General features: G+C 36.1%; 1 protein-coding gene across 6 annotated transcripts in view; it reads left to right on the forward strand.

Annotated features, from left to right (window-relative positions):
- LOC131033026 (calcineurin B-like protein 3) overlaps positions 1–19,271 on the forward strand; it is a 107,154-nt gene that overhangs the window by 31,605 nt on the left and 56,278 nt on the right. For all 6 annotated transcript variants that reach the window (XM_059218480.1, XM_059218479.1, XM_057964135.2 and 3 more), the window contains one exon: positions 8,719–8,827. In XM_059218480.1, the coding sequence (XP_059074463.1) occupies positions 8,719–8,827 (109 nt within the window). The remainder of the gene's footprint in view (positions 1–8,718; positions 8,828–19,271) is intronic.

Below are 19,271 nucleotides of genomic sequence, written 5' to 3' on the forward strand. Positions count from 1 at the left end.
TGCACGTACAGACTGATCACCACATACTTGCGTTGATAGCATATGTTGCCTTTTCTTCTTCTAAGAGTTGGAGGTAGTAGAGCACATTTGAGTGTCCTACTACTATGAGATTCCTGGGAGACACTATTGCTTGTAGAGAGATTCAAGTGGTTCAATTTCTAAATTTTGTTATTCTTTCCTGATCAAGAGTGTTTGGCTTTTTACCTTTGGAAGTGGATTGTTTTAGGCTAAGTCGCTGAATTGGATATGGGTATGGTATGCCAGTACTGCAGATTTTTATGGGGAAGTTTGGTACATTTTGGGTAGACCCAGACAAAACAACTCAAAGACAAGAAGAGGTGGTCGTTTTGTTCCACCATTGAACACAAATTGATTGCGCCTCTTTGAAGATGGTTTATTTAGGATCTTGCTCTTTTGTATTTATGATGAATTTCATCTTCTCAATTATCAAGTCAATGCCATCTTAAACCTCTCCCAAGCATGGCTTATCCATGTTAGTAAAGAAAATAATGCTCATGATGGGCTTGGTGAAAACCAAGAAGATATTCCACACGATCCTGCAAGTGTTACCTAGAATTATTTGCTTTACATTTGCTGCCCTCTTAGTGTTGGATTGCCTCCATATTTATGATGATTGGTTGATGACCATACTGGAAAGTGCCTCTCACACCTTCACAAGTCGTCCCAAGATAATTGTGTTGTGTGCAAAACTAATCCTAGCAACTTATTTGAAAATAAAAAATAAAAAAAATTAAAAAGAAAAGAAGAATGCATGGTTAAATTTTTAAAAATAACTTACCAAAGTAAACCATAAAATAAAAAAATTGCATTGTTTGAATTACCTTTAGTAGCTTTAGTTGCAAAAATGGCCCACAACATGTGGTGGTTTGTATTTGTAATGAACATTTGAATCTCTTCAGCCTTAGCACAAACTTGTTTGATCAAATCTATTTTTGTACCCAACTTCTATAGCATGAGGTTGAGTGCACAATATAAGGTGTCCAAAATATATGTGAGTATCGTGTCTCAATCGATATACCAATTGTTTTGCAATTCTTTGCATTATTTGTTAGATTTGGACAACATTTTGAGGACCCACTTCTTGAATGCATTGTATAAGAATGCCAACTTTAAATTGTGCATCTTTCATTTGCCTCTCATAATTCACCACTTTCAAAAACATTGCTCCTTTAGGGCACACTGCAATCATGTTGATTAGAGACATTTTTTATATCCTCCATCTAAGTCACCGCATTCGCCAAACTTGATGTATCAAGTTTGAAACTTGGTGAATTTCAAAAAAATGTTAAAAATTCATTCTAATTCGGCAGAAAATTCGTATGGAACAAAACTAGGGCCGTCAGTAATCAAATGTATTAGGGGGGCAAGCTTTATCCACAGATGATATCGGGTCTTCCTTGCAACCTCCACAATGGGCAAAAGATCCTCCATCAACGCGTGCAAACTGCAGCAATTTTCTGAAACCGTGAGCATTGAGCAATAAGACTTGTTTTTTGAATGCTCGTTTGCGAGAGAATGGGCGTCGTGAACAATGCCTGCAGGGTATGCGTATCTGACGAATGAAACAAAGCCTACGAAGCTGTGTTTTCCCTAAATTCGATGTATACTTTACAATAATAAATAATAAATAATAAATAATAAATATATTCTAAGCTTACCATGGATGCGAAACTCCATTGCAAGCTTAGAATATATTTATTAGTTGATACATAACATTTAACATAATTATTATTTATATATTAACAAATTTAAAAATTAAAATTTTAAATATATTTATATTATAATGTTTTTTTATATTTATATTAATGTATTAAATAATTCATAATATTGTTTTATTTGTAATAATTTTAATTTAATATATGAAAAATATTTCTCTTAATTTTAAAATTTAATATAATATTATTTTATTTGAATAAATAGTAAATTTGATCTTTTTATTTCAAATATATTCAAAATGTTAAATTATTTTGACAATTTAATGAATTTATTATTTATATATTTAAAAAATTCCTACGTTACTAGGAGACCCGTCTCCTACCCCCTGAGACGCGTACCGAAGATGGAGACGCGTCTCCGGTATCGGAAACGTCTCTGGAAACTTCCCGATGCATAGGCCACTTAGATTTAATATTATAAGCAATTTTAATTTCAATTTTTGTTCAATTTTAAATTTAATGTTAAACTTTACCACTGTTCTTGTTTTCAAAGTTCTATGTCATGATATCTCTAGAAATTATTAAATTATATTAAAAAGAAATTGTACCCCCGTTTCCCGGTAACCTTGAAAAATTCAAATTTATATAGGCAAATTTAATGTTGATTTTTTTTTTCGAATTTTTTACCCTTGCCGAATTTCATCCGAATTTTATTGCTGACAAATTCGAACTCAAACTCAAACGCGGTGACTTAGTCCTCCATCCATTGAAAATAATAGACATGCTTGTTTCTTCCGTGAGGCCTTAACAGGAATCAATTAAGTTTTTATATGTTTGATCCCCTTAGACAATAAGGTGCTATGTACCTCATAACTTGGGCTTGTATATACTTTTGGAGCGTCAATTACTTTTCTTATCATGTCTTGCCAATACGGTGATCAAACAACATTGAAGGACAAACCATTTGCATAGAGGCATCTTGGAATAGTTTGGCTAGCACTCTCTAGCATAAATATTAACTTCCCTCTCTAATGGTCTGTTTGATCTCTTCACATTGACAACATTATGAGTGTGAAATGGAGAAGTAGGTGGGATTTGTGAGCCCATTCCTCTTCTCAAAGGATTCCCAATTCTATTGGCAACTCTTGCATATGCTTCCTCTTTCTCTTTGATATATTCAACTATTTTATAAGTTGGTATAGGTTCACCAAGTTTTCTTGGATGAGTTTTGATTCCAAATCTATGAATTGCATACAAATTACCTTTCACCCTAAGGTAGGATCTTTTAAATTGCTTATCACTATGTCTCCAAATATATGCCCTCCTACTTGGAATTCTCTCTACAGTTTCTACATTTTTCCTGAAAGGTGAATTTGAGTCAATTTTAATGGGCTTTGTAGAAAAAAGTTTGAAAAAAAAATGAAACTTAAACATTTTAGTATTTTATAAGTGTAAACTTTATGATTCATTCAAAATAAGATATTAAAACTCAATACATAATTACATGTCTAAACCCCTTTGTCTTCTTTCTTTTGTTATTTAAGTATACTATTTAATAAATTTATTAAATTATATAATATATAGTATTTTAGAAAATTATATATATTCATATTTATAATAATATTTTAATTTAATAATATATATAAATTGTACATATTCATATATGTGTAATTATATTTAGTAAATTAATAATATTAAATCTAGCATTAACTTGTACTATATAATAAACTATATAATTAATAATATTTATATACTCAATATTCAATACAATAAATAATAACATTAAATATTGTAATAAATGTTATGGTTTTAAAAATTTATATGTTTTAAGTTTAGTCTTCATAGACTTTTTGTTTACAATTTATAAACTATAGTTATTAAATTTCAACAGAAAACTAGGGTTTCTGTTTTGTATGCGTTTGGTTTTATAGACAAGTAAAAAAAATGGAAGATTTGAATGTTGAAACTGTTAAAATTTGATTTATAAGTTAAAATTTTTTGAATGTGCCCAACTATCAAGAATCTCAATCTGCTGAAGACATTAATGGGGCTGCAATTACAGTAGTTACAATACTCCTTGACATCCTCGTTTATAGGGGAAAAAACCTCTCTTGTTTGCATTGCGTCTGTCCCTGTTTGGCTTGCTCGCAGTACGAGTACAAAGAGAATATGCAAAATGAATTAGGGCAATGCTATTTTTTAAGGTTTTTTACCTTTTTCATGTTTTGAGAAGTTAAAAAATTCATATGCATAGAATCAGCTTGGAATCACCATGTCATGGATAGAATCAAGTGGATATGGGAGATTTTTCATGTAATTGTTTTGGCAGGAAAAAGTGCAGAACTCTAGACGATTCCACAATCAATTTGATTCCAAATCTAATCCTAAGATGTTTTGTACCCAGTGTTGGCCAATTTGGCAATGTAGATTTTAGGCCTTGAATTAGCAGTTGACCTTCAAGACTACCTTCCTGATTACATTTTCTCTTTAACCTGTTTCAATGGTTCATGGTGTTAAGCTTTCTTTGCTTGCTACAACTACCTTCATGGACGGTGATAGATTGTTGAGGCTGCATTGCCTTCTATGTATAGCTACTAGGGTAACCTCATCCCTTTTTCCTTCATATAGACATAATATATCTGATGGTCTTTGGTGGTGCAGATGGTCGTGTAGTGTCCCCTTTTCTATTTTGTAGATGAGCCTTTAATTACTTCCAGTTTTCAGTTAGAAATGTATGTGTTTGGAATAAGGTGGCCGAGTCTTCAGTTAGGAAGCAGCTGTGTCTCTGTGTCTTCCAGTTGAGAAGTGGCTGAGTCTTTCACTTAGGAAAGTTTCATAATAGGATCTGGTGACTGTGTTTGTGTTTGTATCACACTTATCTCTACTGAGTTAATGCCAGCAGTTGGTGGGTAGATATACCAGTTAGTTTATAATGATTGAGGGATGGATTTGCCGATCAACCAGTGATGGAGGAGGGAATTTGTCTATTTGCTGCCATTGTTTGAGGAGGATTGCTCATGATTGTGGATTGCAGGAAACATGGAGAGTATATGAAGCACTGGGAAGTAAAGAGGAAGGTATTTTTGAAAGTAAAAAACCAAACTTAATTTCATTCTCATTGGTGTGGTGCTTTTTACTGCAGCTGTGGTGTATGGAGATACCAACCTTCAGGTGGGACATCCAGACCATCTTGGGGACAAAAGTTCTCAAGGAGCATATATAAGACCATTGTTAGGGTGGAAATTATTGTGGATTTAGTAGGGCTTTTTACATCAGCTACCACCTATTGTTTTTAATCAAGAGATTTGGTTAGACACATATTGCAAGCTTCCTTTCTGATAGTGGAGGATCTTTGGCCTTGGATGTGATTATATTTTGCAGGAGGCACTCTTCACATTCTTTAAAGAGGAAGGTATTTTTGAAAGTAAAAAACCAAACTTAATTTCATTCTCATTGGTGTGGTGCTTTTTACTGCAGCTGTGGTGTATGGAGATACCGACCTTCAGGTGGGACATCCAGACCATCTTGGGGACAAAAGTTCTCAAGGAGCATATATAAGACCATTGTTAGGGTGGAAATTATTGTGGATTTAGTAGGGCTTTTTACATCAGCTACCACCTATTGTTTGTAATCAAGAGATTTGGTTAGACACATATTGCAAGCTTCCTTTCTAATAGTGGAGGATCTTTGGCCTTGGATGTGATTATATTTTGCAGGAGGCACTCTTCACATTCTTTCAAGATCGCTCACCCAAGGACACTTGTTTTGGCCTCTATTCCGTGGAATCATCAGATTGTATTGGCTCTTTCATAGTGATTGATGATGAGGAACCTAGGACATGTGGTTCAGATTAGGAACAGCCTACCTTCTACTTTCTTTAGTGATGGGTAGGCGTTTAAGAGACAGGTAGGGCATGGGTATATTCACATAACATTTGAGGGTATATTCATTAGTGCGACTCTAGGCCATTCTTTCATTTAGAGCATCTTATTAACCCTTTGAGTTAATTTTGTTGGTTCTACTTTTTATCCCATAGACTTACTTTGATCACTTGTGGACATTTATATGTTTTCTTTCTCTTTTCGAAACGAAGACTAGAAAATTGATGCTATAACTGAAAGGAAGTCTTCTAAATGCTCAAGAAGAATGACCCGAAGTTCTCTCTGTTAAAAGTTCTCCACTTCACATCTCCAACTTAGCAGCAGTTAGGTAGCATTTATAATATGTATTATGAAATATGGAAATGCATTCTGCTGTTCTTAATCATATTATTCGTAAACACTCTCTGAAAGGAAATAGAAACGCGTCACATATGACAAAGAATTAGGTGCATTGGGTCAAGTAATTATGTGATTGAGATGTGATATCCTTGTTAAAGGAAATTTTTTTCATATTGATCATTAGCTCTGTAATTCACAATCCAAGATTGAAGAATAAAGGCATCTGGAATGAGATTCTTATATCTAGTACGTATGTAAAGGTCATGATCAATAGGATATAATAACCATACATAGAAAACCTGGACTTGAGACTCGACATAGACTTTAGCAAAAACAAAAATCTCATGATGACACACAAAAAAGAAATCAATGCATTTAAAGAACATAAAGGTCTAATTTGATTATTGATTTGTCATAATTCAAACATTACACGTCATATTATCGTCAAACTCTCAAAATTTGAAATTTCAGTCTCTTTGTCTGTTATGTTCAGGTGCCAAAAGAGTTTGAGCTTAGGACTTAAGAGTCTGAGCCTAAGACTCAGGAGTCTTGGAGCAGGCCTCGGTCAAACTCTCCAAGAATTGACCAGACTTGATGGGAGAGTCTGGCTGACTCGACTTGGACAACTCAGAGACTTGAGAGTTTGGGGAGTCTTGCATACTATCTGTAAACTTGTATACTAACACAGTATACTTAAACTGTTGTTTCCTAGTGCATCTATACCACTCATAGATTCATTCCTTGAAATCAGGAAATTTCCTATAGAAGTCAAATACTAAAAACATAATACCTGTAAACTTGTATACTAACACATTATACTTAAACTGATGTTTCGTAGTGCCCCTATACCATTCATAGATTCATTCCTTGAAATCAGGAAAATTCCTATGTAAGTTTCATAAATATCATCAATAACAAAAATTTATTTGTTAAGTGATAACAATCAGTAGACAAGAATAAGTGGCATGTATTTTACTATTTTTAATAAAAATATACTGTTTCTGTTGCAGAAATTTTCTTGTCAAAGCCCATCTGGTAATAGTGAGAAGAAAGAAAGAAGGAAAGAGAAATAAAATATATTTAATGTTACTAGTGATTAAAGAAAGTAGATGAGATTCTACAAGTACATTTTTTATACTGGCATGGAAGAGCCTAAAAAGGAAAAAAGTTCAAAATTAGACTATATGCTAAAAAGGGTTACAAAATTCTTTGTGTTGGCGGTGAATGTCAAAGAGTCGAAAGGCATTCTTACACATGCTTGAAGACATATCAGTGTGAATTATAGATAGTACAAATATGAGAAATGTTAGAAACACTATAACCAGCCATGCCATTTCTGAGCCATAGACATCAACCATGAAGAGAAAGTAATTAGTGATTACAGACCTCTGTTGGTGCTGTCCTAAGTCTACATCTGAATTAGAGTCTAGAATAGGATTGATGTTGCAATCAATCACTGTGAGAGAGCGAATAAAGGACCTGATAATGTCGATAGGTATTCTTACACATGCTTCAAGATATATCAATTGAATTATAGATAGTACAAATATGAGAAATGTTAGAAATACTAATTAGCCATCCCGTTTCTGTGCCATAGACATCAACCATGAAGATAAAGCAATTGCAGATGTCTGTTTGGTGCTGTCCTAAGTCTACATTAGAATTAGAGTCCAGAATAGGATTGATGTTGTAATCGACCGTTCTGAGGGAGACAATAAAGGACCTGATAATGTTGATAGGTGAATGGCTTGGGCTAAGAATTTGAAACAATAAGGCTCAAAATATCTATATGCAGGTGATCTTTGGCAAAGTATAGGCTATATATTTGACACTAAAATTCAGAATATATATTTTTAATCAAATTTTTGTGTGTGTTTTTGTATCTTGTCATCTTCAAGTAGCCTAATAAGATAATAGTTTGTTTTTGGTCTGGATTCCTTGTCTCTAATACCTGAGACATTTCTTGTTTCCATGTAATTTGGTACATACCAGTAATAAATTTATCCAGGCTCAGAACTGCCCCATAAGAGGAAGTCTGAAAATTAGTAATAAATAAAAATGTCAAAGAAGATAATGTTCCGACAGGCTAATCTGATTGGGCACTACATTCTCTGCCCCAAGAGAATTCTTACTATAAATTTTGGATGGAAGAGTATTGATGCATACTGTTTAATCATGAAGCATTATGTGTTTGTCTATATAATAAAAAATGCTCTTGTAACATTGGCTGGTGAGTACTCGTGTATATGGTTTATCTACTTTTAAGTTATATCATGCAAAATGTTTAAATTGTCTCATGTAGACAACAAGCCTTTGAACTTTATACGGTTTGTGTGCTTAAAATGACTTCTCTAGGGTTTTTACTTTTTGATTTGATCCTGCATGTTGAAATTTTTATTTTGGATGTTAAGAATTGTTTTCTTTCTTCTTACTACCCTAATCAAAATTTAAATAGCAATAATGTTTCATGACAATTTACAGTAGCATAAGCATTCCCTTTCTTGCATCTGTGTCCTACTTGCAGTTCACTGCAATTAGGTTTATTTTTTTAATATGCATATTTTTGTAGTCATCATGTTATCTACAGTAGCTGTTTTTTATTTTGACGTGGAAGTCTCAAATGCTTGCCACATCTTGCAACCTATAAACTTATCCTGTTATCTAGAATTAAAATAATAACAAAGGCTGGCATTTCTCCTTAAAAATATCTTTTTTTCATGTTGAGGTTATTTTTATTCATTTAAGCAATCTTATGTTTATTTTTGCAAATGTATATCATGTCTAGCATTTTTTTTCTAAATATCCTAGTACTTTGCATGTAGGTTTTTGACTTGTTCGACACAAAACATGAGGGCATCTTACATTTTGAAGAGTTTGCACGGGCTATCTCTGTGTTCCACCCAAATGCTCCCATAGACGAAAAAATAGATTGTAAGCAATTTATATCCATAATATATGTTTGCATGTACTGGTTGTTTATCTCTATGTGCTGCAGATTATTGTAGATATAAAGACAATTGAAATCAGAGTTGTATAGAAAAAATATTTCCTACAAAGGAAAAGGAAAGAAAGAATGAAATTTATTTAATGTCAATAAATGGCCAAAGTAGGTCAATGGGATTGAAAAACACATTTGGTTTTAATGGAGAAGTACTTGGGTAAATAAACAAAATTGGAAAAAGTAACTAAGCACTAAAGAACATTGAGAATTGTGCTAAGAAAAGGTGGCAAGAATGACAATAATTTAGCAAATTGAGATTTGAAGCTTTGTTCCAAGAAACTAGATACCATTATATAAGAAAGTAAACTAATGGAGAATAAACTTGTTGATAATAATAAATTCACTATTTCTATTTACATATTATCGAGACATTTGCTAATTACGCTTCTTGAATTTAGTAATTCCAAAGGATTAGAGTCTTAAATGGCTGCAATTGTATTCTCAACTAGAAGCAAAGCTGGTATGAAAACACAAGAATACTCACATTGGCAGCTCTCCCAAAATAAGATCGAAAGAGATACATTTTTTAGGGCTTTCCCTCAATATATACTCTATAGGAAAGTATAATCTAACTAACCCATGACTGAACACATGATTGATACTGGGTAGAAGAAACGTGACAATTAATAACAATAAGACTAGGGACTAAATTTTTTAAGTCTAATAATATCTTGTGTGTAGGTCTACAATATGATTAGCCCCTTAAGAACTTTGTCTCTAACTCTAGTAAAATTTCTATAGTTAAAAAGTATTCCTAGGATGGGTGACCTCATGGAAGCACTAGACATAAAATGTTTTGAGCCAAAGATGTAGGGAATGGATATCATGATCACCAAGTCACAAAATGTAGTCAAAACAAACATGCTGAACAATTAAACTTAATAAAACTCATAGATGAGAATTGGTACTTTTTCTTAAACTCCTTTGACCTTCTTAAATTTTGGTACATTTTCCAATGTATGACAAGTTTTGATACTTGCCAATGAAAATTTCCTTTTGAACATTGCATTCTCCATAGTCAACCCTCCCACTTTTCTTCTAAAGATGAGCTATCATGTTTTGCAATAATTTGATCTCTTTCCCAAGTATCACATTTCACTGGAAGACCATCATGCCTTCTTCACTCATGGCTGGAATTTCAGTTTGTGGTATAATGTGTGTCCTACCTTATTTAGGCATGATATGTGGAATGAATTGTGAATTTTTTCTCATTTTTGAGATATTTAAGTGCATTGGTCTTACCTTAGTCCCAGCATTTATTGTCCATAGAACCATTGTTGGAGCTTATCCTTCCTCTTCTCCTATAGTGTTATTTGCAAATTCATCATTGGAGTTTTCTGAAATGAAAGCTATAGCTCCAATGGGCCTTGTGTAGTTGACCAAACATAGAAAAAGTTGACCAAGACGAAGTGAATCGTCCTAGATTTGGTGGTCTATAGAACCATTGATGGAGCTTATCTTTCGCCTACTCCTCTAGTGTTATCTGCAGATTGATCATTGGAGTTTTGTGAAATGAAGGCTGTAGCTCCAATCGGCATTGTTTAGATTACCAAGCATAGAAAAAGTTGGCCAAGACAAAGTGGATGATCCTAGATTTGGTGGACTATTTGATCCCTTGCATTGCCGAGAAGAAAACAGTGAAGGAGATGTATGATGTGTTGATTGCTCTATACCAGAGTGTGAACATTTTCTGCAAAATGTTGCTAAGGAACAAGCTCATTGCCACATGCTTGACTGATATAGACATAGTGGCCAGCTATCTCATGAAGATTACTCAGCTTTGAGATTAACTTGCTACTATGTAATGTCCCTATTCAAAATGGCCTAGTTTCCCCTAATTGTCAGTCCACACTTACTAAAGATAGATCAGGAATAGGAATGCCTTTTATTGCTTGATAAGGAAATCTGCAACACAAGTTATAGAATGATCTATTTCATTATAGCATATGAGTGTCCAATAAGAGTAAGCTGAATATACTGTTGCAAAAAGTAAGGAACAATAAGAAAGAGTAGACTAGTTATGATTCATTAAGTAAGGAAAACCAACTATGATTTATGAGCAAACAGAAAAGTTATATAAAGGAGATCAATTTATGATGAGCTGAAAGCAACTGCAAACAGTGGTGAATGAAAGGAATCAAAATCTGGAACAGCCATAGCAAGTTAGGATGACTTGATAGGGTGCCTTAGCAACCGTTCTCCCTTGATCAAGATCCCCTTATGAGGGTGTCTGAACTGTTCTCCCTCTGTCATAAATCTCTTCTCAGAACACTTAGAGTTATGTCATAAACCAGATCTTTATAAGCAACATATAATCAACATGTAATGCTATCAGTCACATAATACTGGTGTGTACACAGAGAAAATCAGAATGTCTCAAATACATCAGAGTTTTAGTTTAGTATAATCTGCGTATTACTTCCAGAATATAAATATACTCAATTGTACAGAATATCAATGCCTATGTATCTCAGAAAATTCATGAGTATTATTACATCACGTAAGCTTATACATATAAAAGATATTGCAGAGAGTTCATACCAGGAATAGACTTCCCCTTCAAATGCTATTTGATGATTATGTGGCAGACTTCGTGATGCTTATTTTTCCAAATTTCTTCTTTCTTTTTTTTTTTTCCCTGCTATCCTTTTTTACCTTCTTCCCAAAGCGCTCTAGGTATTTATCCTCCCTCCTCACGGTAGACAGCCACAATTCAAGGGATACAACCATTGGTGGCAGCGATCCCTTGGAAAGGTCACTCCCCCCTTACTTCTGGATCGATATCATGCTTTCTATTAATCGGTTAACATAATAATATAATAATCATGCCTCTTTATAAATACGATTAACATGTTAAATAATAATCATTTCTTTTCATTAATTGGTTTAAATATTAAACAACCATAATAGTTCATTCATTTAATCAATATTATTAGTTCTATTATCGAGGATTTCATCTATAAGAAAACAAGGGTATATGACATACTAACTGGCCGAAGGTGGAGGATGAGGAGTTGATTCCCATAGCTATAAATGGCTCTCCATCTTGTACCTGTTTGTTTAGGCTATTTGTACATGTGACTAACCTAGACCAACTTTTCCATGGCGTTGGGCCTATGCACTAACATGGTTTCTAGTCTAGGTTTGTATGTGGATAGTGGAGTATTCAAATAGATGACCTTTAACAAGAAGGCATCCAGAAAACTTAAAGAACAACAGGATGATTTATAGGTAGAATTGGGCAATGATGCGATTTGTTCAGTTATTTGATTGGGCATTGTCTCCTCCAGCATACCTTCAAGTGATGTACTTGAGCTAGATGATCTCGTGTGCTCCTTGTATTATGAAGTTGTTGTCATTTTATGGCACCCTTGGTCCATCAGTGAGAACCGATGAGAGATATGTTCCATGGACTAGTGCTGCCCCAGTTGATCAAGGAGAAAACCAATGGAGGCGTGAAGTGTTTATGTGTTGTCTTGTCCAAAGGAAGTTCCCAAGCCTTTGCCTCCCTTGACCTTGGAACTCCGGAATCCCGTGATCCCGAAGTTCCCAAGCCTTTGCCTTCCTTGACCCCAAAACTCTGGAATCCTGTGATCCCGAAGTTCCCAAGCCTTTGCCTTCCTTGACCTCGGAAGTCCAGAATCCTGTCATCCCGAAATTCCCAAGCCTAAGTCTTCCCAACTCTGGAAACCCATGTTTCCGAAGTCTTCCTAACTCCGTGTTGATGTGTATTTTGTACACGACCAAACATAGAATAAAATACCCAGAGGTATCTTATCCTCTCTTGAATAAAGTCTCCGAATGCTGAAGATGTTGCAAAAGGATCAATCAGGATGACTTCAAGGTTCTGCTTTGTAGGATCTCTACTTGTGGATAAGCACCAATGGTCGTTGTGTTTGCTGTTCTTCAAGGGGCCTTACGTACTTTCAGAGAAAGCTTGTCCATGCTACTTCCTTTCAAATGAGGGAACAGGATTTTCCTAATGCTGACATATTTTTCAAAAATATCAAAAGATAAGGGTTTCAAGGAAGAGATACTTAAACTATTCCTAAGAATGACTCAATGAAGGCTAGACTTGATAAGATTCTACCAATTTCAGTATCGCCAAGAGATTACAACTCTACTGGAATTGATGCGATCTTCTAAGGGGATTCAATAACTTTCAAATCATCAAGGATATAGATACTATCAAGGAGATACATATCAATACTTCTAATGATGATTGAATTCTTAATCAATCTCAGTGTTTCCAGTTGACCACACAAGGCGTTCTTACAATCAGTAAGAATCTAGTGGTTTGGAATGTGAATCTTATCAAAGATCAAGCACAACAATTCGTCCTTCAAACTTAAAATTTAGATGCTATTTCAATTGAAAGTGATTCAAGAAGATAAACAATCATGAAGATAGCCACAAGTATTGCAATAAAATACCATAACTTCAATATTTTATTGATCTCATAACCAAATGGACAACAATTGTTCAAATTTCTCTCTTCACTACTCAATTTTGCTACAACAATAACTTATTTCTCTCCAACTTTCTAACTTTCTTCACTCTAAACTCTCTAACCCCCTAAAATGAAATGAGTGAGGGCTTATATAGCATCCTCAAATACAATGAATGGCCCGGATCAAAAGAAGATCAACGGCTGAGATTTTGACACCTAAACCCTAATTAGGGTTTGTTACAAAAAAGTCCCGATTTAGATAAACATTATTAATCCATAGCCAATAAAAAATTGGCACAAATACTGAGGAGACATAGACCAATAGGAATTAAGTTGCCACATCATCCTATAACAACTTTTCATCTAGAACTTTGTTCCCTTTCCTATGCTCTTTCTTAGCATATTCAATGAATCTGGACACAACTCCCTCAATCTCAGCAATGGGAATCTCGGGAAGATTCTTCATTCGTTCTTCCAAGTGAAGGACTTGATCAAAAGCAGTGAGAAGAGTCGTCTCCCATCCAGGTTCCAGTTCTTTGGTCTTCTCAATCAAGAACATAGTAGTATACATTTGATCTCATTGCTTTTCTATGATGATGTTCTCTTCCTTGCAAAAGATGACCTTGATTCTATCTTCCAACTCTTGTATGTCTACATCTGTCTCGATCTCGATCCGCCTGTCAAGGATGGTACATAACACCTCGAACACCTTGTCTTGAATTGGATGGATGATGCCTTCAACTTGGCTGCACCTGGTGTTGACGTCTTCAAAAAGGACTTCCTTCATCTGGAGCAGAGCTGACCACTGCAGGAGGCTATGGGTTCCTCCATCCATTATCTTTTCTTGCGTCAGAATCCGTCTTGGTGTTTCTCTTATTACTTGTAAGACCGGGATGATAACATTTCTAGTGTGAGTGAATTCGGCTACAGTTATCATTAGATTATGGATAATCTCAAGGACCTGGATAGCTCGATGAACTGTCTTCATCATTCTTGTTGCAAATTCAACGACTACCTTGTGAGATTCATCAATCCAAGAACTCATGAGTTGAACTAGGTTCTTCGCCCTTTCTGCCTCACTTATTGATTCAAGAGGAAGTGCATGTAAAGGAGATATTGCTGGATCCTTTCGTCTCAAAGGCTGGTTAAGGTGGCTAAAATAATTCCTCCAAGCACTGACCTCCTTTTCAAGCTTCTTATTCTTTTCCACTTCCTCTTTGAGTTTGTCTTTGAGTGTTTTCAGTGAATCAATTGCTTCTTCCATAGCCTGCTCGGTGGTAAGTGGACCAAGATCAAATGTTTCTAGATCGTATTCTTCTGCTAGAATCTCATCCTCATATTTGTCCACTACTGGTGTAGTTATCTGCACTTTTTTGGATCCTGTCTCATCTCTAATTACCTTTGACATCTTCGTGGCCTTCTTCTTCTCTATTACTTCATGAGAATTTCCTATAAGGCTTTCCAAGTCAAATACATCTTCTTCCTCCTCAACCACAACTACCCTCGTCAGCCTCTCTTTCAGCCAATCAGGAATGGCAGATCTTGTTTCCCTCACTTGTATTTCTTTAGGTAGAGGTCTATCTTCCCGGAAAGGAGATGTTGCTTCATCATCATTCTTTTCTTCATGTTGCTCATTAGCACCAACTTGGGGAGGTTGACTTGATGAATGCTAGGGTGTCTGTCCTTTCCCTTGTTTATCATTCTGTACCATGGATTCCATAGACTCATCAATTTCATATACTATCTGCCTCTGATCTTCCCCTTGACTTGCTTCCTTTTCATGCCTAGAAGATGTGCTTGGTGGGCGATCAGGATTCGTTTTCTGCGTCTTCTTGGAAGGTTCTCTCTTCTCAGGTCCTTCTTTCCTCTTTGAGCCTTTGGAATGAGAAGTATTCTCACTCACACTTGCTTCTCCTTCTTCTGGTCTTGCTTCCAAGGTGAATGTCATAGATACATTCTGCTCCTTCAACTTTTGATGCTGTACATCCACCCATCTGCGAGTGCAGGATAAAACGGGAGCCATCAAAGTTCTCAAGTCTAAAACCTCGGGCTCATTCCAATCTATCTTCACTTCTTTGTCTTCCTTCTCATAGGATGACTGGAGGTATCTACCATTATCCTGGGCTTGATCGGCTACTCTATAAATTTTGCATTTCCTGATGAGATCCAAAGGCAACCTGGAATGCATCTTTCTTTTGACCTCGACATCATCTTGGACATTCATCCAAAAGTCCTCCACCTGAGATTCATGCCTGTACTTCTTCCCAGCTGTTTCTTCTATATAACCATGAGGGTCAAAATTCTCTCTTGAGGCAAAGGATGTGAATGAGTATAGAGATAATTCCTTCTCTGCATCTTCCGCGACTTGAATATTAGGACACCCTTCAACTGAGTTCCCTAGTATGATGGGCACGGGAATTCCATTTCCATGCTTGTGTCTGGATGCCTTCGCATAAGCTGCCAACTGTCTGGTCACCTCAAGTAATACTATCCTGTCTGTTGGATATCTTGGCAACATGTAGGGAGGTGAAGGACACCCATGGACTCTGATGTATGTGAATTTTGGAAACTGAATGAACCATGCACCATGCTTCTTCACAAGCTCTTGTGCGTCCATAGACAGTCGATTGTGAATCCCACCTTGCAATATCCTGGTAATATTCATCGTGAAGGTATCATTGACTAACTTGTAGTCACTTCTAGGCGGATGATGCAGTTGAACATAAGAATCACAAACTCTTATTTCTCCGGGTCCTCTTCAAACAACTCCTCTGTGAGGTAGTCCTGCATACTCAAAACCTCTGATCAAGGCATATACAACATATGAACTCATGTGGAATGACTTGGTAGGCCTTAGTCTTCTCAACTACACGTCTAGACTGTTGCTAATGATTCTAGCCCAATTGAGCATTCCCTTTCCTTGGACAATCAGTTGTATGAAGAAGAACATCCATTTATCAAAGAAGAAAGCTTGAGAAGCACCTGTGACCCGATTAAGCAAGGTTATCAAATCCTTGAACTCTTCTTGGAAGTCGATTCTTTGTGGTGTATTTGGAATCTTGTTCAGGCGAGGTCTGCTCTTGAGTAGCCAATTCTTGTTGATGAAGTTCAGACAGGAATCAGGATCATCCTCATAGATCGACCTAGCTCCTTCTAGACTTTTGTAGATCATGTCTCTATGTTCCGAGAGATGAAAATCTCACTTATAGCTTCCTCCGAAAGATAGGCTAAGATAGTTCCATCATCGGCCACAATCGTCCTTGAGTGTGAATCATAGTGCCGGGTGCACTCAATCATCAACTCATGACACTTGACTACGGGAGGGAAACCTGCAGCTTTGATGATGCCACTCTCAATTATCTTCTTCGCAACAGGTGATGGCTTTCCGATGTAAGGGGCCTCTCGAAACTTCCTCACATTGAAGTTTCCTAGGTTGGTGTCTCCGACATTACTCCACTTGGACACGATCCTGGTCTCCAATTCGTCATTCCTTTGATCTTCTTTGATGAGAGCCTGCCGAGTAGTAGATCCTCCGGCTTTGGGGGTCGTCATTTGATGCCTACACAAAACTTAAAATTAGTCTTTGAGCATAATATCTTAAAGTATAGGATCGAAGACCTTTCAAGGGAATATTTTAGATATTAATTTGAAAATGACAAGATAAATCCAAGAATTCTAAATTTTCAAATTAATTATTAATGGAAATCAGATTTTGCAAGACTTGAATTTTAAAAGATTGCTATGAAATCAAAATAAGTCTTGAATAAGAACTTCAAAAAAATTGATTCTTCATACCTCTTATTTGAAAGCTTAACTATCAACCTTGGAAAATGAAGAAAAGGAGATCAAATTTTGCTGGATAAGGACTGAATTTCTGGTCTTCCTTTGGATAAATTGTGCCTCAATCAGCCTTAAAAAGAACTTCGCTTTAGCCTCGCCAAATGTCTTGAATTTGACAAATTTAGTGAAAATTGAGGAATATTAAGGTTTGATCAAGGCTTAATGAAGCTTCTTTCCTCCTTAGGCATTGAAATATCCAAAGTGATGAAGGTCTAAATTACTTTCAAAGCTTGTTTGAACCTCACATCCAGGCTTGTTTACTTCATGAGTCAAAATTTTCACAACCTAGATTTGCAAATTCCCATGCCCTTGTCTTCACAATCTCGCAATTTACCCTTGACTCACTCTAACAAGGTTGACTGATAGGCTTTTTGATGATTTCGCCCTGGACCCTTTGGAAGGGTCAGGAGTGATTTTTCCAATTAGGACCTGAATATCCCATTTCTTTCTTGACTCCAAAATTTTCCAGAAGGCGAGCTCATGTTTGTTTTGACCTAATCAAAGTCTTGCATTTCAAATTTTAGTATTTCACATGAGTAATTTAGGTGAAAATGTGAATTTCACCCTGGACCCTTTGGAAGGGTTTGGAGCGATTTTCTCTTTTTAGGTCACAATTTACCTTAGCTTGATCATTAACCTCCTTCAAGGCAATCTCCAGGGTATATTCATCTCAATCATTGAGTTGACTCATCAATATTTTGAAGGAAATACCACTTTTTTGGGAATTTCGCTCTGGACCCTCTGGAAGGGTGTTGTGACCATTTCACACATCGCCCCATTAGAATGGGGACCCCCTCTTTTTTGCTTTAGTTTTGCCTGTTCTTCTCTCTGCTTTTAGGGTTTTGAGTGAGTGAGTGGTCTGTCTGGGCTAGGGCTAAACCTTAGGGGTTTCTTTTGGATCTTATTCGAGCTGAGTCCAGTCAAATTTTGAAAGTTATTAAGCATCCTCCCGAGGATTGAGATTGTTGAAATAAGGTAAGCCTATCAGGAGAGTCAGATAGGTCTCAGGTTAGGTCTAATCAAGGTTTTTTTTGGGAAAAAATCCAAATTTTTGGCTAAGTGTTAGCATTTTGAAGGTGAAATTGTGTGTTCTTGCCTGGGAAAATTTTGATCAAATTTTGGAGGTAAGATGATGCCTGAAACAGAGAATTCGCTCCTGTCCCTCTTCAAAGGTCCAGGGCAAAATTCATTCTAAGTGCAATTTCTTGTTTTGAGAAGGCTTACTAACTGGTTCCTGGCCTTGAAGATGACCTAACTCTGCCTTGTGAAATGATTGGAGACTTAAATTTTGAATATTTTAGCCAGAAAGGGTGAAATCGCTCCTGACCCTCTCTCAGGGTCCAGGGCGAAAATGTTATTTAAAGCATATTTGTCACTGACTTTTCTATTTTGCTTTATGCAGGGTCTCCAGGAGAGATGATCGGACGTGACTTGATACTTTTGAAGATTTTGAAGGCATGAAAATGGTGAATTTTGAGGGATAAGGGAAAAATTGCTCCTGTCCCTTGCTCAGGGCCCAGGGCGAAATCTTGATTTCCCTCATCTGGCAGTGAAAAAGGACCAAGTGTTGGATATGATTGGAAAACAAGTGACTTTCTCCACCCGCCTGAAGGAGTTTTAGCTCGAGATGATGAAGGATTTTGTTTGAATCATCAAAATCGCTCCTGTCCCTCACCAAGGGTCTAGGGCGAAAAGACTTAGTGGAGTCATTCCTGACCTTGTTTGGTCAAATTGAGATATCAAAGGCATGGTGGAGGATGAAATGAACGTGATAGAGCATCCAGACTTGATTAAAGACAATGAAATGATGGAGTTTTGCCTAGAAGGGTAATTTCGCTCCTGTCCCTCTCCAAGGGTCCAGGGCGAAATTCTTTATATACACATTTTTAGACCTTCTTTGGATTGGAACTCTTATTCATGGCGTGTAACAAGATGAAATCTTCCCTAGCAAAGACATTTCGTGATGAGAAATGAAGCATTTTGGCCTAGAAGGCAAAGTTCGCTCCTGTCCCTCACTGAAGGTCCGGAGCTTGATTTTCAAATTTGCACTGTTCTTGCAGGATCAAAGTGATTTTATGATTGGA

Source organism: Cryptomeria japonica, chromosome 3 (assembly GCF_030272615.1).
Source record: "Cryptomeria japonica chromosome 3, Sugi_1.0, whole genome shotgun sequence".
Lineage (NCBI taxonomy): Eukaryota > Viridiplantae > Streptophyta > Pinopsida > Cupressales > Cupressaceae > Cryptomeria > Cryptomeria japonica.